Consider the following 18,974-nt stretch of genomic DNA (forward strand, 5'->3'; position numbering starts at 1 on the left):
TTCTTTGTGTCAGAAGAAAGATCAGAGAGGGTCTTTTTCACTAACTCTCTGCTCCAGGTTGATACTTAGGGCTTTAGAGGTGGTGAGATGGGTATGATGATAACAAGGTCTATGGCTGCCTTCAAATGTTAAAGACTTTCAGATTTCAGCAATGGCTTCATTTTTCTGATCCAATCCTGGTTTCCAAGGGAGTACTCAGGATGAGAAAACTAGAGTTGTATTTTCCAGTACTGAGGACAAGAGCCCACATCCTATTTATAGAGCAAATAAGTTGAGGCCCATGTGTCTAAGCTGACAGAAGGGGGAAAAATGAAAAAAAAAAAACATCAAAATTGTTGAAAAGGAAATGTTTGAATGAGTGAAGGAAATTTGTGAATAGGATAGCACTGTAGTACTGTCCTCCCGTTGTTCATCGATTTGCTCGAGCGGGCACCAGTAACATCTCACAATGAATTGTGAGGCTTGTTGTTACTGTTTTTGGCATATCAGATACATCACGAGTAGCTTGCCAGGCTTTGCCGAGCAGGTGAGATACTCTCAGTAGCTTGCCGGGCTCTCTGAGAGGGGCGGAGGAATCAAAGCAAGGTGAGCCACGTGCAAGGCAAACACCCTAGCCACTGTGCTATTTCTCCAGCCCCTACAATAACAAAACAAAAATAATAGGAAATGGGGCAAAATATCTAAACAGAAATTTCTCAAGAAGAAATATATAGATGGCAAATAAGCATATGAAATGATATTCAACATGATTTATCATTGAATAACTGCAATTCAAACAATGCTGACAGAATACAACACACCTAGGAGAATGACTAAAATCCAAAACACTGAAAATAGCAAATGCTAGAACTGTAGAGCAACAGAAATTCTCATATTGTACTGGCGTGAATGCAAAAATGATACAGCCACTTCAGCAGTTTCTTACAAACTTAAAAGTAGTCTGGTTATACATTCTAGCAATTTTGCTTTTAGTATTTTGCCCAAATAAGAGTTGAAAACTATGTCCATACAAAACCCAAAACTCATATTTATAGTAACTTTATTCATAATTTCCAGGAACACTAAGTTAATGTATTCTGCAAAAAATGATTAAACAAACTGTGGTACATCCATACAATAAGATATTATTCAGTGGTAAAACAAACAAGTACAAAATGTTAAAAAAAATTAACTTTTGGGGCTGGAGCAAATGCACAGTGGGTAGGGCTTTGCCTTGCATATGGCTGACTCAGGTTTGATTCCCAACATCCCATATGGTCCCCTGAGCACTGCCAGGAGTAATTCCTGAGAAAAAAGCCAGGAGTAACCCCTGTGCATTGCCGGGTGTGACCCAAAAAGCATATAAATAAATAAACAAACTTTTAAGCAACAAAACTGACATGGAGGAACCTTAATAGGAACACTGTTGAATGAACGAGTCTGAGTCTAGAAAGACTACGTTTTGCATGATTCCAACCTTATGGCATTCTGGGGAAAAAAATAATATTCAATAAATAGACCAACTACTAAAATGATTAAGATGTTAAATTTAATGTTATCTGTATTCAACCACAACTGGGGACTTCTAGGAAAAACTCTGATATTATCTTAGTGGATATATAATATGCATTTCATAAAATCTATAAAACTGAAAAGCATATAGAGTGACTAATGTAAACTGACTTTAGTTAAGGACATATCAATACTGGCTGATAGAAATATATGTAGGATAGCAATACAAGTTGTTAATAATAAGGGGAAATTGATGTGCATAGCGTGAGAGACATGTATGCATATACTTATAAAATCTTTGTTTATCAATTTGGGGGTTTTTATGGATTTTTCTGCCACGCCCAGCAGTGTTCAGGGTTTACTGTTTGATATGGTGCTGCGGCGACCATCTTCAGTATAGGAGATGGAACCCAGTTGGCCACATACAAGGAAATGCCTTACCTGCTCTACTTTACCTCTCCAGTCCCAAGTCTATCTATTTTGTAAAACAATTCATTTTGATGATCTCAGTATTAAATTTTAGAAACATTTCATGCGATAAATAATTGGATAACAATGTTGCCATCTATATCATCATACTGAAAGTCCCCGTTACTTAAAATATGCACAATTTATAGAATTCTTAGTTTTAAGAAATATATTGGTAGTTAACAAGGACAAGAGACCTAGAGATTTAAAATAGTAGAGAGGGTCAGAGTAATAGTAGAGCAGGTAGGGTGCTTGCCTTGCACACAGCCGTGAGTAGGATAAGAAGATAGAAATTTGTACAGCTATCTAATTAAAATATTTAGGGAGATCTTAGATGACCAAACCCTGAGAGATACCACTTTCTTAAAAATTCATTAGTCAAGAATTTTGTAAATGAGCTGGGTTACATAACAAAACCATGTATTTGCTATTATCTGATAAAACAGAAATAAAGGAATTTTTATGTTCACAAATCATACTATACTACTAATGAAGTTGGGTTTTGTAAGAAAATATACTATTTTTCTTGCATTTTTGTTTTCATTCACATTGCATTATAACTCAATAATAACAAATAATCTGTATATTATTTTTGTTTCAACACTTTAGAACACACTTTGTGTTACTAAATAAATTTTGTAATTTAGACATTACCAATATATTGTTAACCTGAAATTTAAATTTAATTGGTAAGGTAAAGGTAAAGGCCCTCCCGTTGATTGTCGATTTGCTCGAGCGGGCCCAGTAACGTCTCCATTGGAGACTTTGTTGTTACTGTGTTTGGCATATCGAATACTCTCGGTAGCTTGCCGGGCTCTCTGAGAGGGGCGGAGGAATCAAACTCGGGTCGGGCATGTTGGCCGCTTGTAAGACGAACGCCCTACCACTGTTCTATCGCTCCAGCAGATAATTGGACACAATATAAAGTGTTTTATTGAAATTTGGCAATTTTAGAAACAACTTGCTTTAATACAGTGTTTTTCATCCTTTTTCCTACCATGGTTCCCCTGTGACCATGTTTGATTTTGTGACCTTTCTGCCTTAAAAACCCATACCCTAGTCTCATACTGTCCCTCCACCTTAAACAATTTTCATCTGTGGTCCCCTTGACATATCCAGGGGCTACAATGGGACATATGCTCTCAGTTGAAAAATACTGCAATTATAGTGTAAGTACAAGAAACAGTACACATTAACTTTATTAGCTTACTTGTTTCCTATTGGTTAAATTACCTTGGTTACACTGAAAAGTCTGGAGTGATAACACAGCGGGTAGGGTGTTTGCCTTGCACATGGTGGACCTGGGTTCGATTCCTCCATCCCTCTCGAAAAGCCCAGCAAACTACTGAGAGTATCCCGCCCACATAGCAGAGCCTGGCAAGCTCCCCATGGCGTATTCAATATACCAAAAACAGTAATAACAAGTCTCACAATGAAGATGTTACTGCTGCCCGCTCGAGCAAATTGATGAACAATGGGATGACAGTTCTACAGTGCTACACTGAAAAGAAAAACAGATTTTCATTTGATTGTAATTGGAAAGTTGGTGGTACAATAGACTTTCCTCATTACTAGGGCTGCTGCTATTGAGGTTCTTCTGGAGTAGCCTGTTATAGCACTTTGGGTGGCTAAGAAGGAACTTCAGGAAGTAATTGATGCACTATCCTCCTATGGTCAGAGCATAAAGGAAAAGTTGCTACAATAATGGGGTGAACATCTACATGGGAAAAAACCCTAAATGTTACTAAGGTGCACCATAGCACTGTCCTCCTGTTAAAAATTAGAATAACATAGTTATTTTATTCTAATTTATAAATTAGAATAACTCCTTATTGATTTAAATACTAAACAGTAACAATATCAAGTGAATAGCAAAGAGTACACTGGGATTGACTTTCCCAAAGTTGTGCTTTTCTTATGACTATGGTTATTTCCTTAGGAATTTGAAAATGATGTCTTCAAGTTTAACCAGAGGGTTGAAGATCTTGACCGAAGAATGGGGACAATATTTATTCAAGCCTTTGATGATGCCCCAGATTTGGAGCATGCCTTTAAGGTGTGTGCAAGCTGAGTGGAAGTCAACCCTAGGCTTGCTTCTTTTACTCATTCCTCGAAGGACAGTAGGGATAAGTCAAGTTATCTTTTTTTCCTCCTGCAGATATTATGTTTACATCTTATTCTAACAGAGAGATGTTATGGTGTCCTAGGAAAAGAAAGTATGCAGAATTGGGTTCATTGGGTTGATTGCCAAAGTTTTTCTGAGTTATGTGTTTTTTACATAACAATGTAAAAACACTAAAGAGTTTCTTCTGCACAGTATAATATCACTAACATGGTATTTAGAGTAATTGAATGAGGAAATGCAATGGTTTAAAAGGAGATCACCCTTGGCCCTAGAGAAGAGGGAGGAGAAGAAAAGAAATAGAGTGTAAGGGAGGGGAGAAGAGACAGATGAGAAGCAATGGGATCAGGGGTCAAGGGGACTCAGGTACATTGGTGCTGTTAGGAATGATAGGGCTAAATATTCAATCCCGAGTCAACAACACTGAAATTGCGAGACTCAAACTTTTATAACCAGATTTAAAAGGTGCCAGTCAAGATGGCAGGCTGGGGCTGGGGGTGAGGGAGGGGTAGGAGAGGGAATCTGGAAACACGGGTGGAGGGATGCTGACACTGGTGGTGGGATTGTTGACGGAACACTGTAGGTTAAAATCCCAACTATCAATAACTTTGAAATTCATGGCGCTTTAATAAAAGAAAATTTGGGGGGGGGGGAGAAAGAGTTTCTTCTGGAATTTTATCTTAAGTCCTTATCAATAGGGTATCCATTAAAAGTCAGTTTATCAGCTGAGGTCGCTGTTAAGAAACCATGACTGCACTGCCACCCCTACTAGACTGAGTAAAGCTAAAGTAGACCACCAATTGGGTCATTAAGTACGAATAAAGGGAATTAATTATGAATAAAACAGATATAACTCAGTAGTAGAATGTGTATAAACACATACATACACATATGAGATCCTAGATTCAATCTTAGGCAGCGCACACACACACATACACACACACACACACATTGTTGTTTTGCTAGGATCAGTTAGTATAAGAATGATTAAGGAGAAGATTTTGAATGTTGAATAGGTAAATGATTGCATAACTGAGAATCCTGAGTTTTGGCACATTAAGACTTAATCAAACGTAATAAACTTTCAATAAACTGTGAAGAAATTTATTGTTAAGAAGTCTTAGGATTAGTTAGACTAAGACTAATGAATGGAAATTATAAGGAGGCATAATTTTCCTCTATATTTTAGCTCAAGAAAATGTTATCTGTCAAAAGTTTTAAAGCTAGCCTGAATTTATTGAGAGTAAAGTTTCCGGTCATGAAAATGTAAAACATTAAAAAAAAATTCTGGGAAACTGAGTGAACTCATAGTATTTTAGAAAACTATGTAAGACAAATGTTCAGTCTTCTTTAGTTTGCTATAACATGGGTAGGCATATGAAGTAAAAAAAAGGAAAGAAATGTAATATTGGAAAGGTAAAACATGCGACTTTTCTTCTTTTCCAACCTATTCTTCAGCTGCTAGATATAGCAGGAAATCTCCTTGAAAGACCCCTCATAGCACAAGATGCATCTGATAAATATTTTATGCTCATTCAAACATTCAACAAAGATTTGGATGCTGTAAAAACAATCTACAGCCAGCGTGTCCAGGAAGAGGCTGAAACTGGTAGGTTTTTCACAAGGGCATGTGGGTGAGAAATGAACTTAGCAGAAAGAATACAAATAATTCCTGCTGTGCTTCTTAAATTTTCACCATGTATATATAACATTTCTAAAAAAAAAAAAAAACAAGTATAACCTTCCTGCTTAAAATTCCAGACTATCTTAGATGATTGTCTAACTGGGTAGAACAATATTTGACTTGATTCTTGATCAATGTTGCTAGACAAATATTCAACTTATTTCAGTCCCAAAACAGATTATTATATGCCCAAGAAAACTTTTCTTGAATTGGATTTTTTTAATTTAATTTTATTTATTTTTAAATTTTTAATTGATTTTTTTAATTGAATCACCATGAGATACACAGTTACAAAGCTTTCGTGATTGGGTTTCAGTAATACAGTGTTCCAACACCCATTCCTCCACCAGTGCACATTTCCCAGTATCAGTCCTGCCACCACCCACCCCTATCTGCCTCCATGGTAGGTGCTTTTCTTCTCTCTATCTATGTCTCTGTCTCTGTCTCTGTCTCTGTCTCTGTCTCTGTCTCTCTCTCTCTCTCTCTCTCTCTCTCTCTCTCTCTCTCTCCTGCTCCCTCCTCCCCTCATTGTGGTTTGCAGTACAGATACAGAGAGGCATCAAATTTTGTCCTTTACCCACTTTCAGCACACATCTCCCATCCAGAGCCATCCCTTCCAATGATCACTATCACTGAGAAAAGTTTCTTATCCTTCCCAATTCCATACTGCCTATACTTCTGGAGGGAGAGAAATATTTCCTCACAAAAGGTAATACTCTGTACAGATGTAACATATGAAATTTTATTGTGTCTTATCTGATCAAGAGTTAAATACTGGTTCAATTTAGTTTTACAAATAGACCTTGAGTCTTTGCTCTATGTAGGGCACTTGTGTAGATACTGAATGCATTTGAAGGCCAAAATAAAGGGTAGGATTTTTTAAAGGCATTTATGGCATGAAGTGTTAACAGTAAAACATAGCAGACTACAACTCCAAATTAGATTTAAAAACTAACAAAATAAGATGAGTTAGAGCTGGAGAGTAGAACTGGTTTACTCTGGTTCAAGATTATTTTCGAGCACATACCCCTATAAGTAATTATTTACTAGTGCTTGCTATGGTCCATCTTCCAAAATAATCAAGAGAATTATTATTTGGAGATTTATTTAAAGTTCATAAAATGGTAGCCTTGGATGCTTGGAAAAATTGATAACCAATCCTCCAAAGGTCTCCAAAGCTAGGACAACATAGGATATATCAGGTTAGAAATTGGCCCTGACTTTGCCTAATAAGGTGCAGTGAGGGACAATACCCCAGTTATGGGTTTTTTTTTATTTTTTTTAATTTTTTTTTATTTTTTCCCCTTTATTTTATTTTATTTATTTATTTTTTTTCCCTTTATTTTATTTTATTTTTTTTTAAAGTTGTAGATTTACAATTTTTTGTGCTTTGGTTTCAATTATACAATGATCAGATACCCATCCCTCCACCAGTGCCCATTTTCCACCACCATGGATAATATCCCTCCCATCCCCACCCCCCCATCCCCCCTGTCTCTGTGGCAGGGCAATCCCCTGTGTTCTCTCTCTCCTTTTGGGTGTTGTGGTCTGCAAAAGAGGCATTGAGTGGCAAACATGTTCAGTCCATAGTCTACTTTCGACATGCATCTCCCCTCCTGGGAGGATCCTCCAAACATCCTTTATTTGGTGCTCCCTTCTCTATCTGAACTGCCCTTTCCTCTAGGATACCCGGCTGGCTTCTAAGTTATGGAGTAATCCTCCTGGTGCTGATCTCAGCTATTCTTGGGTATTAATCTCATACTTTGTTACTTTATATCCCCCAGATGAATGCAATCTTTCTATGTCTATCCCTCTCTTTCTGACTCATTTCGCTTAGCATGATACTTTCCATATTGTACCACTTGTATGTAAATTTCATGACTTCATCTTTTCTAAGAGCTACATAGTACTCCATTGTGTAGATGTACCAAAGTTTCTTTAACCAGTCATCTGTTCTTGGGCATTCAGGTTTCTTCCAGTTTCTGGCTATTGTAAAGAGTGCTGCAATGAACAAACAAGTGCAGATGTCACTTCGACTATACATTTTTGCCTCTCTGGGATATATTCCCAGGAGTGGTATTGCTGGGTCAAATGGGAGCTCAATTTCTAATTTTTTGAGAATCGTCCATACTGTTTTCCAGAAGGGCTGAACCAGTGGACATTCCCACCAACAGTGAAGGAGTGTCCCTTTCTCGCCACATCCACGCCAGCATCGGTTGCTTTTGCTCTTTTGAATGTGGGCCAGTCTCTGAGGTGTGAGATGGTATCTCATTGTGGTTTTGATCTGCATCTCCCTGATGATTAATGATGTAGAGCATTTTCTCATGTGCTTTTTTGCCATTCGGATTTCTTCTTTGAGAAAGTTTCTGTTCATTTCATTGCCCCATTTTTGGATGGGGTTGGATGTTTTCTTCTTGTGGAGTTTAACCAGTATTTTGTATATCCTGGATATCAACCCCTTGTCAGATGTGTATTCGGTGAATATCCTTTCCCATTCTGTAGACTGTCTTTGTATTTTGGTCACTGTTTCTTTGGAGGTGCAGAAGCTTCTTAGTTTAAGATAGTCCCATTTATCTATCTCTGTTTTCACTTGCTCAGACAGTGGCGTGGCATCTTTGAAGATACCATTAGCTTCAATGTCATGGAGGGTTTTGCCAACTTTGTCTTCAATGTACCTTATGGTTTCTGGTCTGATGTTGAGGTCTTTAATCCATTTTGATCTTACTTTTGTACATGGTGTTAGGCAGAGTTCTGAGCCTATTTTTTTGCATGTAGCCGTCCAGTGATGCCAACACAATTTATTAAAGAGGCTTTCCTTACTCCACTTCACATTACTTGCACCTTTATCAAAGATTAGATGAGCATATGATTGAGGAGAGATGTCAGTGTATTCAACCCTGTTCCATTGGTCTGCAGTTCTGCCTTTGTTCCAGTACCATGCTGTTTTAATTATTACTGCTTTGTAGTACAGTTTGAAGTTCGGGAGGTTGATTCCTCCCATTTTCTTTTTCCCTAGAATTGCTTTAGCTATTCGTGGGGGCTTATTGTTCCATATAAATTTCAAGAGTGTTTGCTCCATTTCTTTGAAGAATGTCATGGGTATCCTTATAGGGATTGCATTGAATTTATACAATGCTTTCGGTAGTATTGCCATTTTGACAATGTTAAGTCTCCCGACCCATGAGCAGGGGATATCTTTCCATTTCCTCATGTCCTCTTTTATTTCCTGAAGTAGCGTTTTGTAGTTTTCTTTGTACAGGTCCTTTACTTCCTTAGTTAAGCTGATTCCTAGGTACTTGATTTTCTGGGGCACAATTGTGAATGGGATTGTTTTTTTCATGTTGCTTTCTTCTCTCTCACTGTTTGCGTATAGGAAAGCCATGGACTTTTGGGTATTGATTTTATAACCTGCAACTTTACTATATGAGTCTATTGTTTCTAGGAGTTTTTTGGTGGAAGTTATTGGGTTCTCTAAGTAGAGTATCATATCATCTGCGAATAGTGAGAGCTTGATTTCTTCCTTTCCTACCGGAATGCCCTTAATATCTTTTTCCTGCCTAATCGCTATTGCAAGTACTTCCAGTACTATATTGAACAGCAGTGGAGAGAGTGGGCATCCCTGTCTCGTCCCTGATCTAAGAGGGAAGGCTCTCAGTTTTTCCCCATTGAGGATGATGCTTGCTGTAGGCTTGTGGTAGATGGCTTTAATTATGTGAGGAAGGTCCCTTCTATACCCATTTTGGCTAGGGTTTTCATCATAAAGGGGTGCTGGATCTTATCAAATGCTTTCTCTGCATCTATTGATATGATCATATGCTTTTTATCTTTTCTTTTGTTGATATGGTGGATTATGTTGATTGATTTCCGAATGTTAAACCATCCTTGCATCCCTGGGATGAATCCTACTTGGTCATGGTGTATGATCTTTTTGATGAGTAGTTGGATTCTATTTGCTAGTAGTTTGTTGAGGATCTTTGCATCTGTGTTCATCAGGGATATCGGCCTGTAATTCTCTTTCTTTGTGGTATCTCTGTCTGCTTTTGGTATCAGTGTGATATTTGCTTCGTAGAAACTGTTCGGAAGTGTTTTTGATATTTCAATTTCGTGGAAAAGCTTAAAGAGCATCGGGAGTAAGTCCTCTTTAAAGATTTGGAAGAATTCACTAGTGAATCCATCCGGGCCAGGACTTTTGTGCTTGGGGAGACTTTTTATTACCATTTCAATTTCCTTGATGGTGATAGGTCTGTTCAGATATTCCAGGTCTTCTTGGTTCAGCCTTGGGAGTCTGTAGGAGTCTAGGAATTTATCCATTTCCTTGAGGTTTTGATGTTCCGTGGCATAAAGCTTCTCAAAGTACTCCCTGAGGATCCTCTGAATTTCTGTGGTTTCTGTTGTAATGACCCCCTTTTCATTTCTGATTCGGTTTATTAGGGTTTTCTCTCTCCCTTTCTTTGTGAGTTTTGCTAGAGGCTTATCGATCTTGTTAATTTTCTCGAAGAACCAGCTTTTGGTTTCATTGATCTTTCGGATTGTTTTTTGGGTTTCCATCTCGTTAATCTCTGCTCTGAGTTTTATTATTTCCTTTCTCCTGTTCGGGTTGTGCTCCTTTTTTTGGTCCTTCTCCAAGCTCTTAAGCTGTGAGGTTAGGTTACTTATGTGTGCTCGCTCCTCCTTCATGAGGAATGCTTGTAGAGCTATAAACTTTCCTCTTAACACAGCCTTTGCTGTGTCCCATAAGTTTTGGTAACTCGTGTTCTCATTTTCATTCGTTTCTAGGAATCTTTTGATTTCCTCTTTGATTTCCTGTCTAATCCACTCGTTGTTCAATAGTGCACTGTTTAATTTTCAGGTGTTTGATTTAGTTTTCTGTTTTTGTGTGTGATTTACTTCTAATTTCAGCGCATTATGGTCTGAGAAGATTGTTGATACAATCTCTACCTTCTTAATTTTATGGAGGCATGTTTTGTGGCTCAGCATGTGGTCTATCTTGGAGAATGTTCCATGTACGCTTGAGAAGAATGTGTATTCAGCTTTTTGTGGATGAAGTGTCCTGTATATATCTACTAAGTCCCTTTCTTCCATTGTTTCCCTCAAATGAAGTATGTCCTTGCTAAGCTTGAGTCTGGTTGATCTATCAAGAGGTGACAAAGCAGTGTTGAAGTCTCCCACTAGTATTGTGTTCCTATTGATGTCTTTTTCCAAATCTATGAGTAGTTGTTTTAAGTACTTTGCTGGTCTCTCATTAGGTGCATATACATTTATTATTATAAGTTCTTCCTGTTGTACAGATCCTCTGATCAATAAGAAATGGCCTTCACTGTCTCTTATGACCTTCCTCACTCTGAAATCGATGTGGTCTGATATAAGGATGGCTACCCCAGCTTTTTTATGGGAGCTGTTTGCCTGTAGGATTGTTTTCCAGCCTTTGACTCTGAGTCTGTGTTTGCTTTGACTATTGAGATGCGTTTCTTGCAGGCAGCAGAATGTTGGGTTCAATTTTCTAATCCATCCTGCCACTCTATGTCTTTTAATTGGTGCGTTTAGCCCATTGACATTGAGAGAGATTATTGTTATGGGATTTTGTCCCATTGTTCTGTTAAAATTTGGTGTATTTGAGGGGCCTTTCTTGCCTTAAAGTAGCCCATTTAGTTGTTCTTGTAACCATGGTTTTGAGTCTATGAAGTTCCTGAGCTGTTGTTTGTCTGTGAAACTGTGTGTTGTTCCTTCTATTATGAATGAGAGTCTTGCTGGGAAAAGTATTTTTGGGGAGGCATTTATTTCATTGAGTTTTTTTACTATGTCCCACCACTGTTTTCGGGCCCTGAGGTTTTCATCAGAAAAATCAGCTGTGAATTTTAAGGATGCTCCTTTGTAAGAGATTTCTTTCTTCGATCTTGCTGCTTTCAGAATTTTGTCTCTGTCTAAGGTTTTGGTCATTTTGATCAGAATGTGTCTTGGGGTATTTTTATTCGGATTTCTTCTAGCTGGTACCCTTCGGGCCTCCTGAATGTGGTCACAAGTTTTCTTCAGCTCTGGAAATGTTGTAGCAACGATTTCTTTGACAGATTCTTCTTCATCGAGGTTTTCTTCCTGTCCCTCTGGGACTCCAATAATTCTTATGTTACCCCTCTTGGCTTCATCACGATCTTCTCTTGCCATCTGTTCCCGAATTGAGAGTCTCTTTTCCATTTTCTGCTCTTTTCTGGAGAGTCTCTGAACTTCATCTTCGAGCTCACTGATTCTGTTCTCAGCCGCTGTTACTCTGCTGCTGAGGCCTTCCACTGAGCTTTTCAATTCGCCTACGAGATTTTTCAGGTCTGACATTTCTGATTGCATTTTCCTCATTTCTGCCTTCAGATCCTCTTGTCTTCTATTGGCATTGGTTTCCATTGTTTCTTTTAATTCCCTAAGCATCCTAAGTAGCTCCCTTCTGAATTCCTTGTCAGAGAGGTTGTCTAACACTACAGTACTGTTGGTGTCATCTGGGCTAGACTCTTCAATATGAAAGTTTGGTGGGCTTTTGCGTTGGCTCCGGAAAGAGTCCCTGGCACTGGGCGAGGAGTTGGGAACGTCTCCTGTTTGGAATTGGAGCCGTTCAGCTTTGTTGCCCAGAGCTGGGCCTCTGTGCCCGTCCCACGCAGATCAGGGGTTGAAAACCGGCTGTCTAGGGGCTGTTTCTAGCTGCGCGTGCCCAGAGAGGGACCCAGGCCCTTGGGGGCGGGCTGTATACCTGTTGGAATTGGAGCCGTTCAGCTTTGTTGCCCAGAGCTGGGCCTCTGTGCCCATCCCACGCAGATCAGGGGTTGAAAACCGGCTGTCTAGGGGCTGTTTCTAGCTGCGCGTGCCCAGAGAGGGACCCAGGCCCTTGGGGGCGGGCTGTATCAGTTATGGGGTTTTATGCCAGGCTGTGAGATTCTATACTAAGGAATCTGAACTTTATTATTTGAGCAATGAAAATTTTCCTAAGGTTTTTAAATAATAGAATACCAAGACCACCTAGTATGTTACTTGGAGAGGAGTATTGAGTCGTACTTGATGGTTCTTGGGGTCACTCCCAGTTCTGTGCTTGGGGAATAATTCCTAGTTCTCAGGGGTCCATGTGGTGCTGGGGTTGGCCTCCTGCAAAACAAACACTTTAGCCCCTGTACTCTCTCTCACTGGCCCCAGAACAACTATGTCTATAAACAGGTTTCACAGCAAAATTATTGTATTTTCACTTAAAATCACCCCCGGAAAAGTGTTGACCTCACTTTTATGTGAAACCGACCAACTGACTGCTTACAATCGGATGCAGGATTTGAAAAATGATGTCTTCAGAAGCTCTGTTAGTGTTTGCTGGTTATATGACAAATTATCACAATCTTGGTGGTTTAAAGTAATACCTATATTTTATCTGTTGTGCCTAAGATGATATGTCAGAGTATCAGTACAAGGCTGAAACCAAGATATTAGTCAAGTGGAATGTTTGACTAATGGAGGATATAGAAGGTCTGGCAAAACACCCACTTCATGGCTCATTTTTTGTAGCACACAGATGCTTGCAATTGCAGAATTGTGGTCTCCATCTCCTTTTTTCCTGTCAGCTAGAAAGGGGGAATGTTCTCGCAGACACTAGAAGCTATTTACATTCCTTTTTTCTTCTCCATCTCCAGTACAGCCAGGAATGACATCCAAATCCTTCTCATGTTTCCTATCTTTGTTTTTGTCACAGAAAACTACTCTTAAAAGCCTTGTCTAACCCCTGGAAGGTAATAGCTTAAAGATGAGAAATATGTAAATGATAGTCATTGGGTGTTATCTCAAAAATCTGCACACCATGGCCGCAAGTGGAAAATGATCCTGGGCTGAAAATTAGGGAGTGATAAGTCCATGGTAAACTAAACAAAGACACCATTGTACAGCTCTAGTTGCTAGCTGGAAATGATTGCTAATTATTACTCAATCTTATCATTTCACCAGGAATGCTAGAAGTAAATATTTTTTAAAAAATAAAACGTCGTAATTATTAATCTTGAAAAATGCATGAATGGAGGGAATATCTTCCTCCCTTTTTACCCAATGATAGCAAGATGACTGTTTAAGGCAATGTTCTTCAAATCTGACTAGACAATTTAAATCATCTTGAGAGATTTTTAAAAATATGATGACTTGCCTTCATGCTAGCTCAGCATGTCTAAGGTAAACCCAGGGTAGTAATATAGGTGATGCTAATGTATAGTCACCTTAAAAGTCACAGAACCAGTAAGCATCAGATCTGACCGTGGAACTCACATCCTTTGGTCCTTTGAATATTTCTCTCCTAGCACACATTTTTCTTACTCATTAGCTGAATGTGGTGATCTACTAGGAACTCCTGATTTTCAGGGCCACTTTAGCATGTGGAATAGATAAGGCAAAAAAATAAAATCATCACACTGCACAAGAACTAAGTGTTAACAGTGGGTTATCAGGATATTCCTGATAACCTTTCAGTTATTGCAAACCATAATGTGTAAAAGGGAGGGGAAGGAGAGAAGGAGAGAAGGAAAGAGAGAGGTAGAGAGAGGGAGAAAGAGAAACTGAGGACACTGGTGGTGCTGGGAAATGTGCACCGGTGGAAGGATGGGTGCTGGAACATGGTATGACTGAAGCCTAATCATGAACCGCTTTGTAAGGATATATCTCACAGAGATTCAATAAAAATTATTTTTTAAAAATGAAGGTAACAGGGGCTGGAGCAATAGCACAGCAGGTAGGGCATTTGCCTTGCACGTGGCTAACCCGGGTTTGATTCCCAGCATCCTATATGGTCCCCTGAGCACCACCAGGAGTAATTCCTGAGTGTAGGGCCAGGAGTAACCTCTGAGCATCGCTGGATGTGACCCAAAAAGAAAAAAAAAAGAAGGTAACAGTGGAGGTATTTCTGAGGTGAGTAGGGCAGGTACTTGGGGCTTTATTTCAGCCTGGCTGTCTCCTGCCCCCAGGATTCTCCCCAGTCCACAAGAACATGCCCACTGTAGCGGGTGGTCTGCGCTGGGCCCAGGAGCTGAGGCGGCGCATACAGGGTCCCTTCAGCAACCTCAGACACCTCACACATCCGTGAGTATCATTTTTCGGTAGCAGGTAAGATTATTTTAGGCATGTTCTTCTCTTCTGGATTTTGAGTATTGAAGAAAGACAAACTTATTTGCAGCATGAAAATTGTTTCTTTCTATAGTCAACAATTAACTAGTGTCTTTTACAATTTAGGCTACTAAATCATAGATGAAAAGGCTTAGACATATCAGAAATTTTTTTCTTCATACTTTTGGAGACAGCAGTCCAAATTGTCAACAGGTTTAGTATTTGCTAAGGGGAATATATTCTGATTTACAGATGACTGTCTTTTACTGAGAATTCATCTGGAAGTAAAGTAAATTATTTACTTGACTTAAGCCTCAGTTGCCCATAGTTCCTAGCACTCCAAGAACAAGGTCCCAACAAGGAACTGGATGAACCTAGGGCAAGCTGTGAGCTACCCTTGCATCGAAATGGGCTTGGCCAAGAACCATACTAATGCCTATTGAATATGGCAGAGTCTCCTGCCCCCACGCCTGGCTGTCCTCGCCGGGGCCCCTTAGATGGGGGCGGGTTAAGTTTCCCTCCCTGCCCCGAGCAGAGCTCCAGCAGCCAAAGACATCCAGAACCAGCCACAACCATGCTGAGACCATTCTCCACACTCAAGAAGATACCGGCAGAGGAACAAAGGCATGTGGATCCTGGGGCAGAGATCTCCAAGCCTGCTCAGATCGGGGCTGAGCATTCTCCACCCAGATCCTCCATCTTCTGTAGGCAGGGGTCACACCCACCAACTGACCCCCCAGCGCAGTGTAATCCCATCAATGCCCAAGACCCAGAGATTACAAAACCCTGCTCCGAGAAGTTTATTATCTTATTATCTCATTCTTTCTTTGGACAACCTGGCAGGCTACCGAATGTTACCTCCCCACACGGCAGAGTCTGGAAAACTCCCTGTGGCGTACCCAATATGCCAAGTACCAGTAACAATGATGGGTCTCATTCTCCTAGCCCTGAAAGAGCCTTGAATATGGCACTTTTTAAAAAATCTCAGGGTTAGGACGAAGGAGACGTTACTGGTGCCTGCTTGAGGCATCGACGAACAACAGGATGATTGCGATCATCTGGAAGAAGGAGAGAGAAAGTTTCTTGCATTCTCATGTAGAAGGATACCAGTATCATTTATGGGTGCTTGTCTTTATGTCACAATACCCTCCCAAAAGCTCTACCCCAGATTGGGGTTAGGGCTTTAACATATGAGTCTTTGGGGGTAGGAACATTCAATTTGTAGAAACCAAATACCTACTGGCCAAACAATAACAACACTGATTCATTTGAGTTGATAGTGATTCCTTACTGAAGTGAGGTTTAGCAAATGACAGAGCGACTCATGTGAGCCATGATATTTCTCGTGAATGAACATGAGTCAGGTTTTTCAAACTGTGGAACTCTTCCAGATATCTCTTCTTTATGCAATGTATATTCGCTAGGGCTGCAGTTAAAGTCCGCTGATTCCTAAAGAGCAGTATGAGAGCAATTGTTATGAGCAGAACAGAGGTGTAGTAAAGTAAATTCATAGGTCCAGCTTCGCAGATTCACAAATAAGCTTAGAAGAAATGCGAACCAAGACAAGCCACTAAAATTTACGGGTACACCAGTCATCCTGCTGAAAACTCTAGGTCACCTTCAGGAAGGGCTGGACCAAGTTCCTGCTCTGCCAAAGCTCAGGCAGCTGCAGCCACACCCCACAGCCGCTGCCATGCTAATGGTCCAATTTAGGTACTTTCAGTCTAATCTCTGCAGAAATGTCAAACTGAGGAAAATTTCAGGTACATTGATTGGGGGTTGAAAATCCGGAGTGATCTTGGAGTAGGGCAAGTTAACCTTCTCCCATCTCCATCCTGCTCAAAGTCCCAGCAGCCACTTTTGTCCCACAACCACCACTATGTAAACGCACTGGCCCAGTTCTACAGATCCTGGAGTTCCTGGAAGTGCACATGTGTGGCATGCAATATCCTAAACTCTACAAGACTGGCAGCACAATAGGGGCACACCAAATTAGACGGGAAAGTAGCATAGAAGCCCACTAAGCTCAATACACAAAAATAATAACACGGAAGGCTCAACTAGCAACAAATAGCTCAGTAACCCGCCCCCCCTCCCCCACACCCAGACAGTGACTTAGTGATCCCATTGTGAGATAAAATGATTTTAATATATTTTCTTTACTAAATACTTTTTGATAATTCCATTAGCCATTTAGTTGTAACAAGTAATATAAAATAAATTGGTTTGTGGCTGCTAAGGGGGCAGACTTGAATGTGGTTTAGGAAAGGTCACACTGATTAGTGGGATTGGTACTGGACAATGGAAGTCTGAAACAACTCCATTACAACTTTGTAAACCACAGTGTTTAGATACAGTATAAAAATAAATAAAAATTAAAATAGTATAGTCTAGGCGCTTGTTAATACGCGGATTCTCAGGCTTCTCCTCCACACAGACTGCATCTGAATCTCAGAGGGTCATTCTTTCATCGTGTTGAATTTGCCAGAGGCATCTCCACTGCTGAAAGTGAGTGAGAGAAGCTGTTAGTGGTACTGGGGACACTGAGGACACTGCCTGGGGAAAGGAAGTCTGATATCCTGTATTAATTCTTCTATTTTTTTGGGGAGGGGGCAATATAATATGGCTTGAAAAATATTATTAGTAAGATTTCATGCATGAAGTGTTTACAGCACCTCACCCTCCACACAGGTGTCCGTTACCTGGAATATTTTGGTGACTTAGTGGCTTGTTGGAGTTCATTTGTGAAGGTGGGATGGTTTTTTTTAAATTTTTTTTTTATTAGGAGACACCATGAGGTACAGTTGCAGACTTACAAACTTTCAGGTTTCAGTTATACAATGATCGAGTACCCATCCCTCCACTAGTGCCCATTCTCCACCACCAATGAACCAAGTAGCCCTCCCACCACCCTCATCCCATACCCCCCCACCCCAACCCACCCCACCTCTGTGGTAGGGCATTCCATTTTGCTCTCTCTTTTCTTTAGGATGTTGTGCTTTGGAATAGAGGTATTGAGTGGCCATTGTGTTTGGTCTATAGTGTACTTTCAGCACGCATCTCACATCCCAAGAGAGTCCTCCAAACACCCTTTACTTCGTGTTTCCTTCTCTATCTGAGCTGCGTTTCCGATCCCCTCCCAGTACCCCCAGTATCTGCTGTCAGCTTCCAAACCGTAGGGCAGACCTCCTGGTACTTATCTCAACTATCCTTGGGTGTTTGTCTCCCATTTTGTTACTTTATATTCCCCAGATGAGTACAGACTTTCTACATCTGTCCCTCTCTCTGACTCATTTCACTTAGCATGATACTTTCCATGTAGAACCACTTGTATGCAAATTTTATGACTTCATCTTTTTTAACAACTGCATAGTGTTCCATTATGTAGATGTATGAAAGTTTCTTTAACCAGTCATCTGTTCTCGGGTACTCGGTTTTTTTTCCAAATTTTGGCTATTGTGAACAGTGCAGCAATGAACATACAAGTGCAGATGTCATTTTGACTATACTTTTTTGTCCCTCTGGGATATATTCCTAGGAGTGGTATTGCTGGGTCAAATGGGAGCCCAGTTTCTAATTTTTTGGGGAATCATCCATACTGTTTTCTAAAAGGGCTGAAGAAATCAGCATTCCCATCAGTGAAGGAGAGTCCCTTTCTTGCCACATCCATGCCAACACTGGTTTCTTTTGTTCTTTTGGATGTGGGCCAGTCTCTGTGGTGTGAGATGATATCTCATTGTTGTTTTGATCTGCATTTTCCTGATGATTAGTGATGTAGAGTATTTTCTCATATGCCTTTTAGCCATTCGGATTTCTTCTTTGACAAAATTTCTGTTCATTTCATCACCCCATTTTTTGATGGGGTTGCATGTGTTCTTCTTGTGGAGTTCAACCAGTCCTTTGTATATCCTTGATATCCACCCCTTATTGGATGGCTATAGGTGAATATCCTTTCCCATTCTGTAGATTGTCTTTGTATTTTGGTCACTGTATTTTTTGCAGTGCAGAAGCTTCTTAGTTTAATATAGTCCCATTTGTTTATATGTTTCCACTTGGTTTGTCAGTGGCATGTCATCTTTGAAGATAGCCTCAATATTGTGGAGTGTT

The 18,974-nt window shown here is 40.0% G+C and overlaps 1 protein-coding gene across 1 annotated transcript in view; it reads left to right on the forward strand.

The window, feature by feature from the left end:
* Positions 1–18,974, forward strand: part of DNAH9 (dynein axonemal heavy chain 9) — a 577,218-nt gene that overhangs the window by 65,463 nt on the left and 492,781 nt on the right. The window contains exons 8-10 of the mRNA XM_056117744.1: positions 3,899–4,015; positions 5,540–5,690; positions 14,729–14,843. Of these exons, the coding sequence (XP_055973719.1) occupies positions 3,899–4,015; positions 5,540–5,690; positions 14,729–14,843 (383 nt within the window). The remainder of the gene's footprint in view (positions 1–3,898; positions 4,016–5,539; positions 5,691–14,728; positions 14,844–18,974) is intronic.

The sequence above is a fragment of the Sorex fumeus genome, unplaced genomic scaffold (assembly GCF_029834395.1).
Source record: "Sorex fumeus unplaced genomic scaffold, SorFum_2.1 ptg000036l, whole genome shotgun sequence".
Taxonomy (NCBI): Eukaryota; Metazoa; Chordata; class Mammalia; order Eulipotyphla; family Soricidae; genus Sorex; species Sorex fumeus.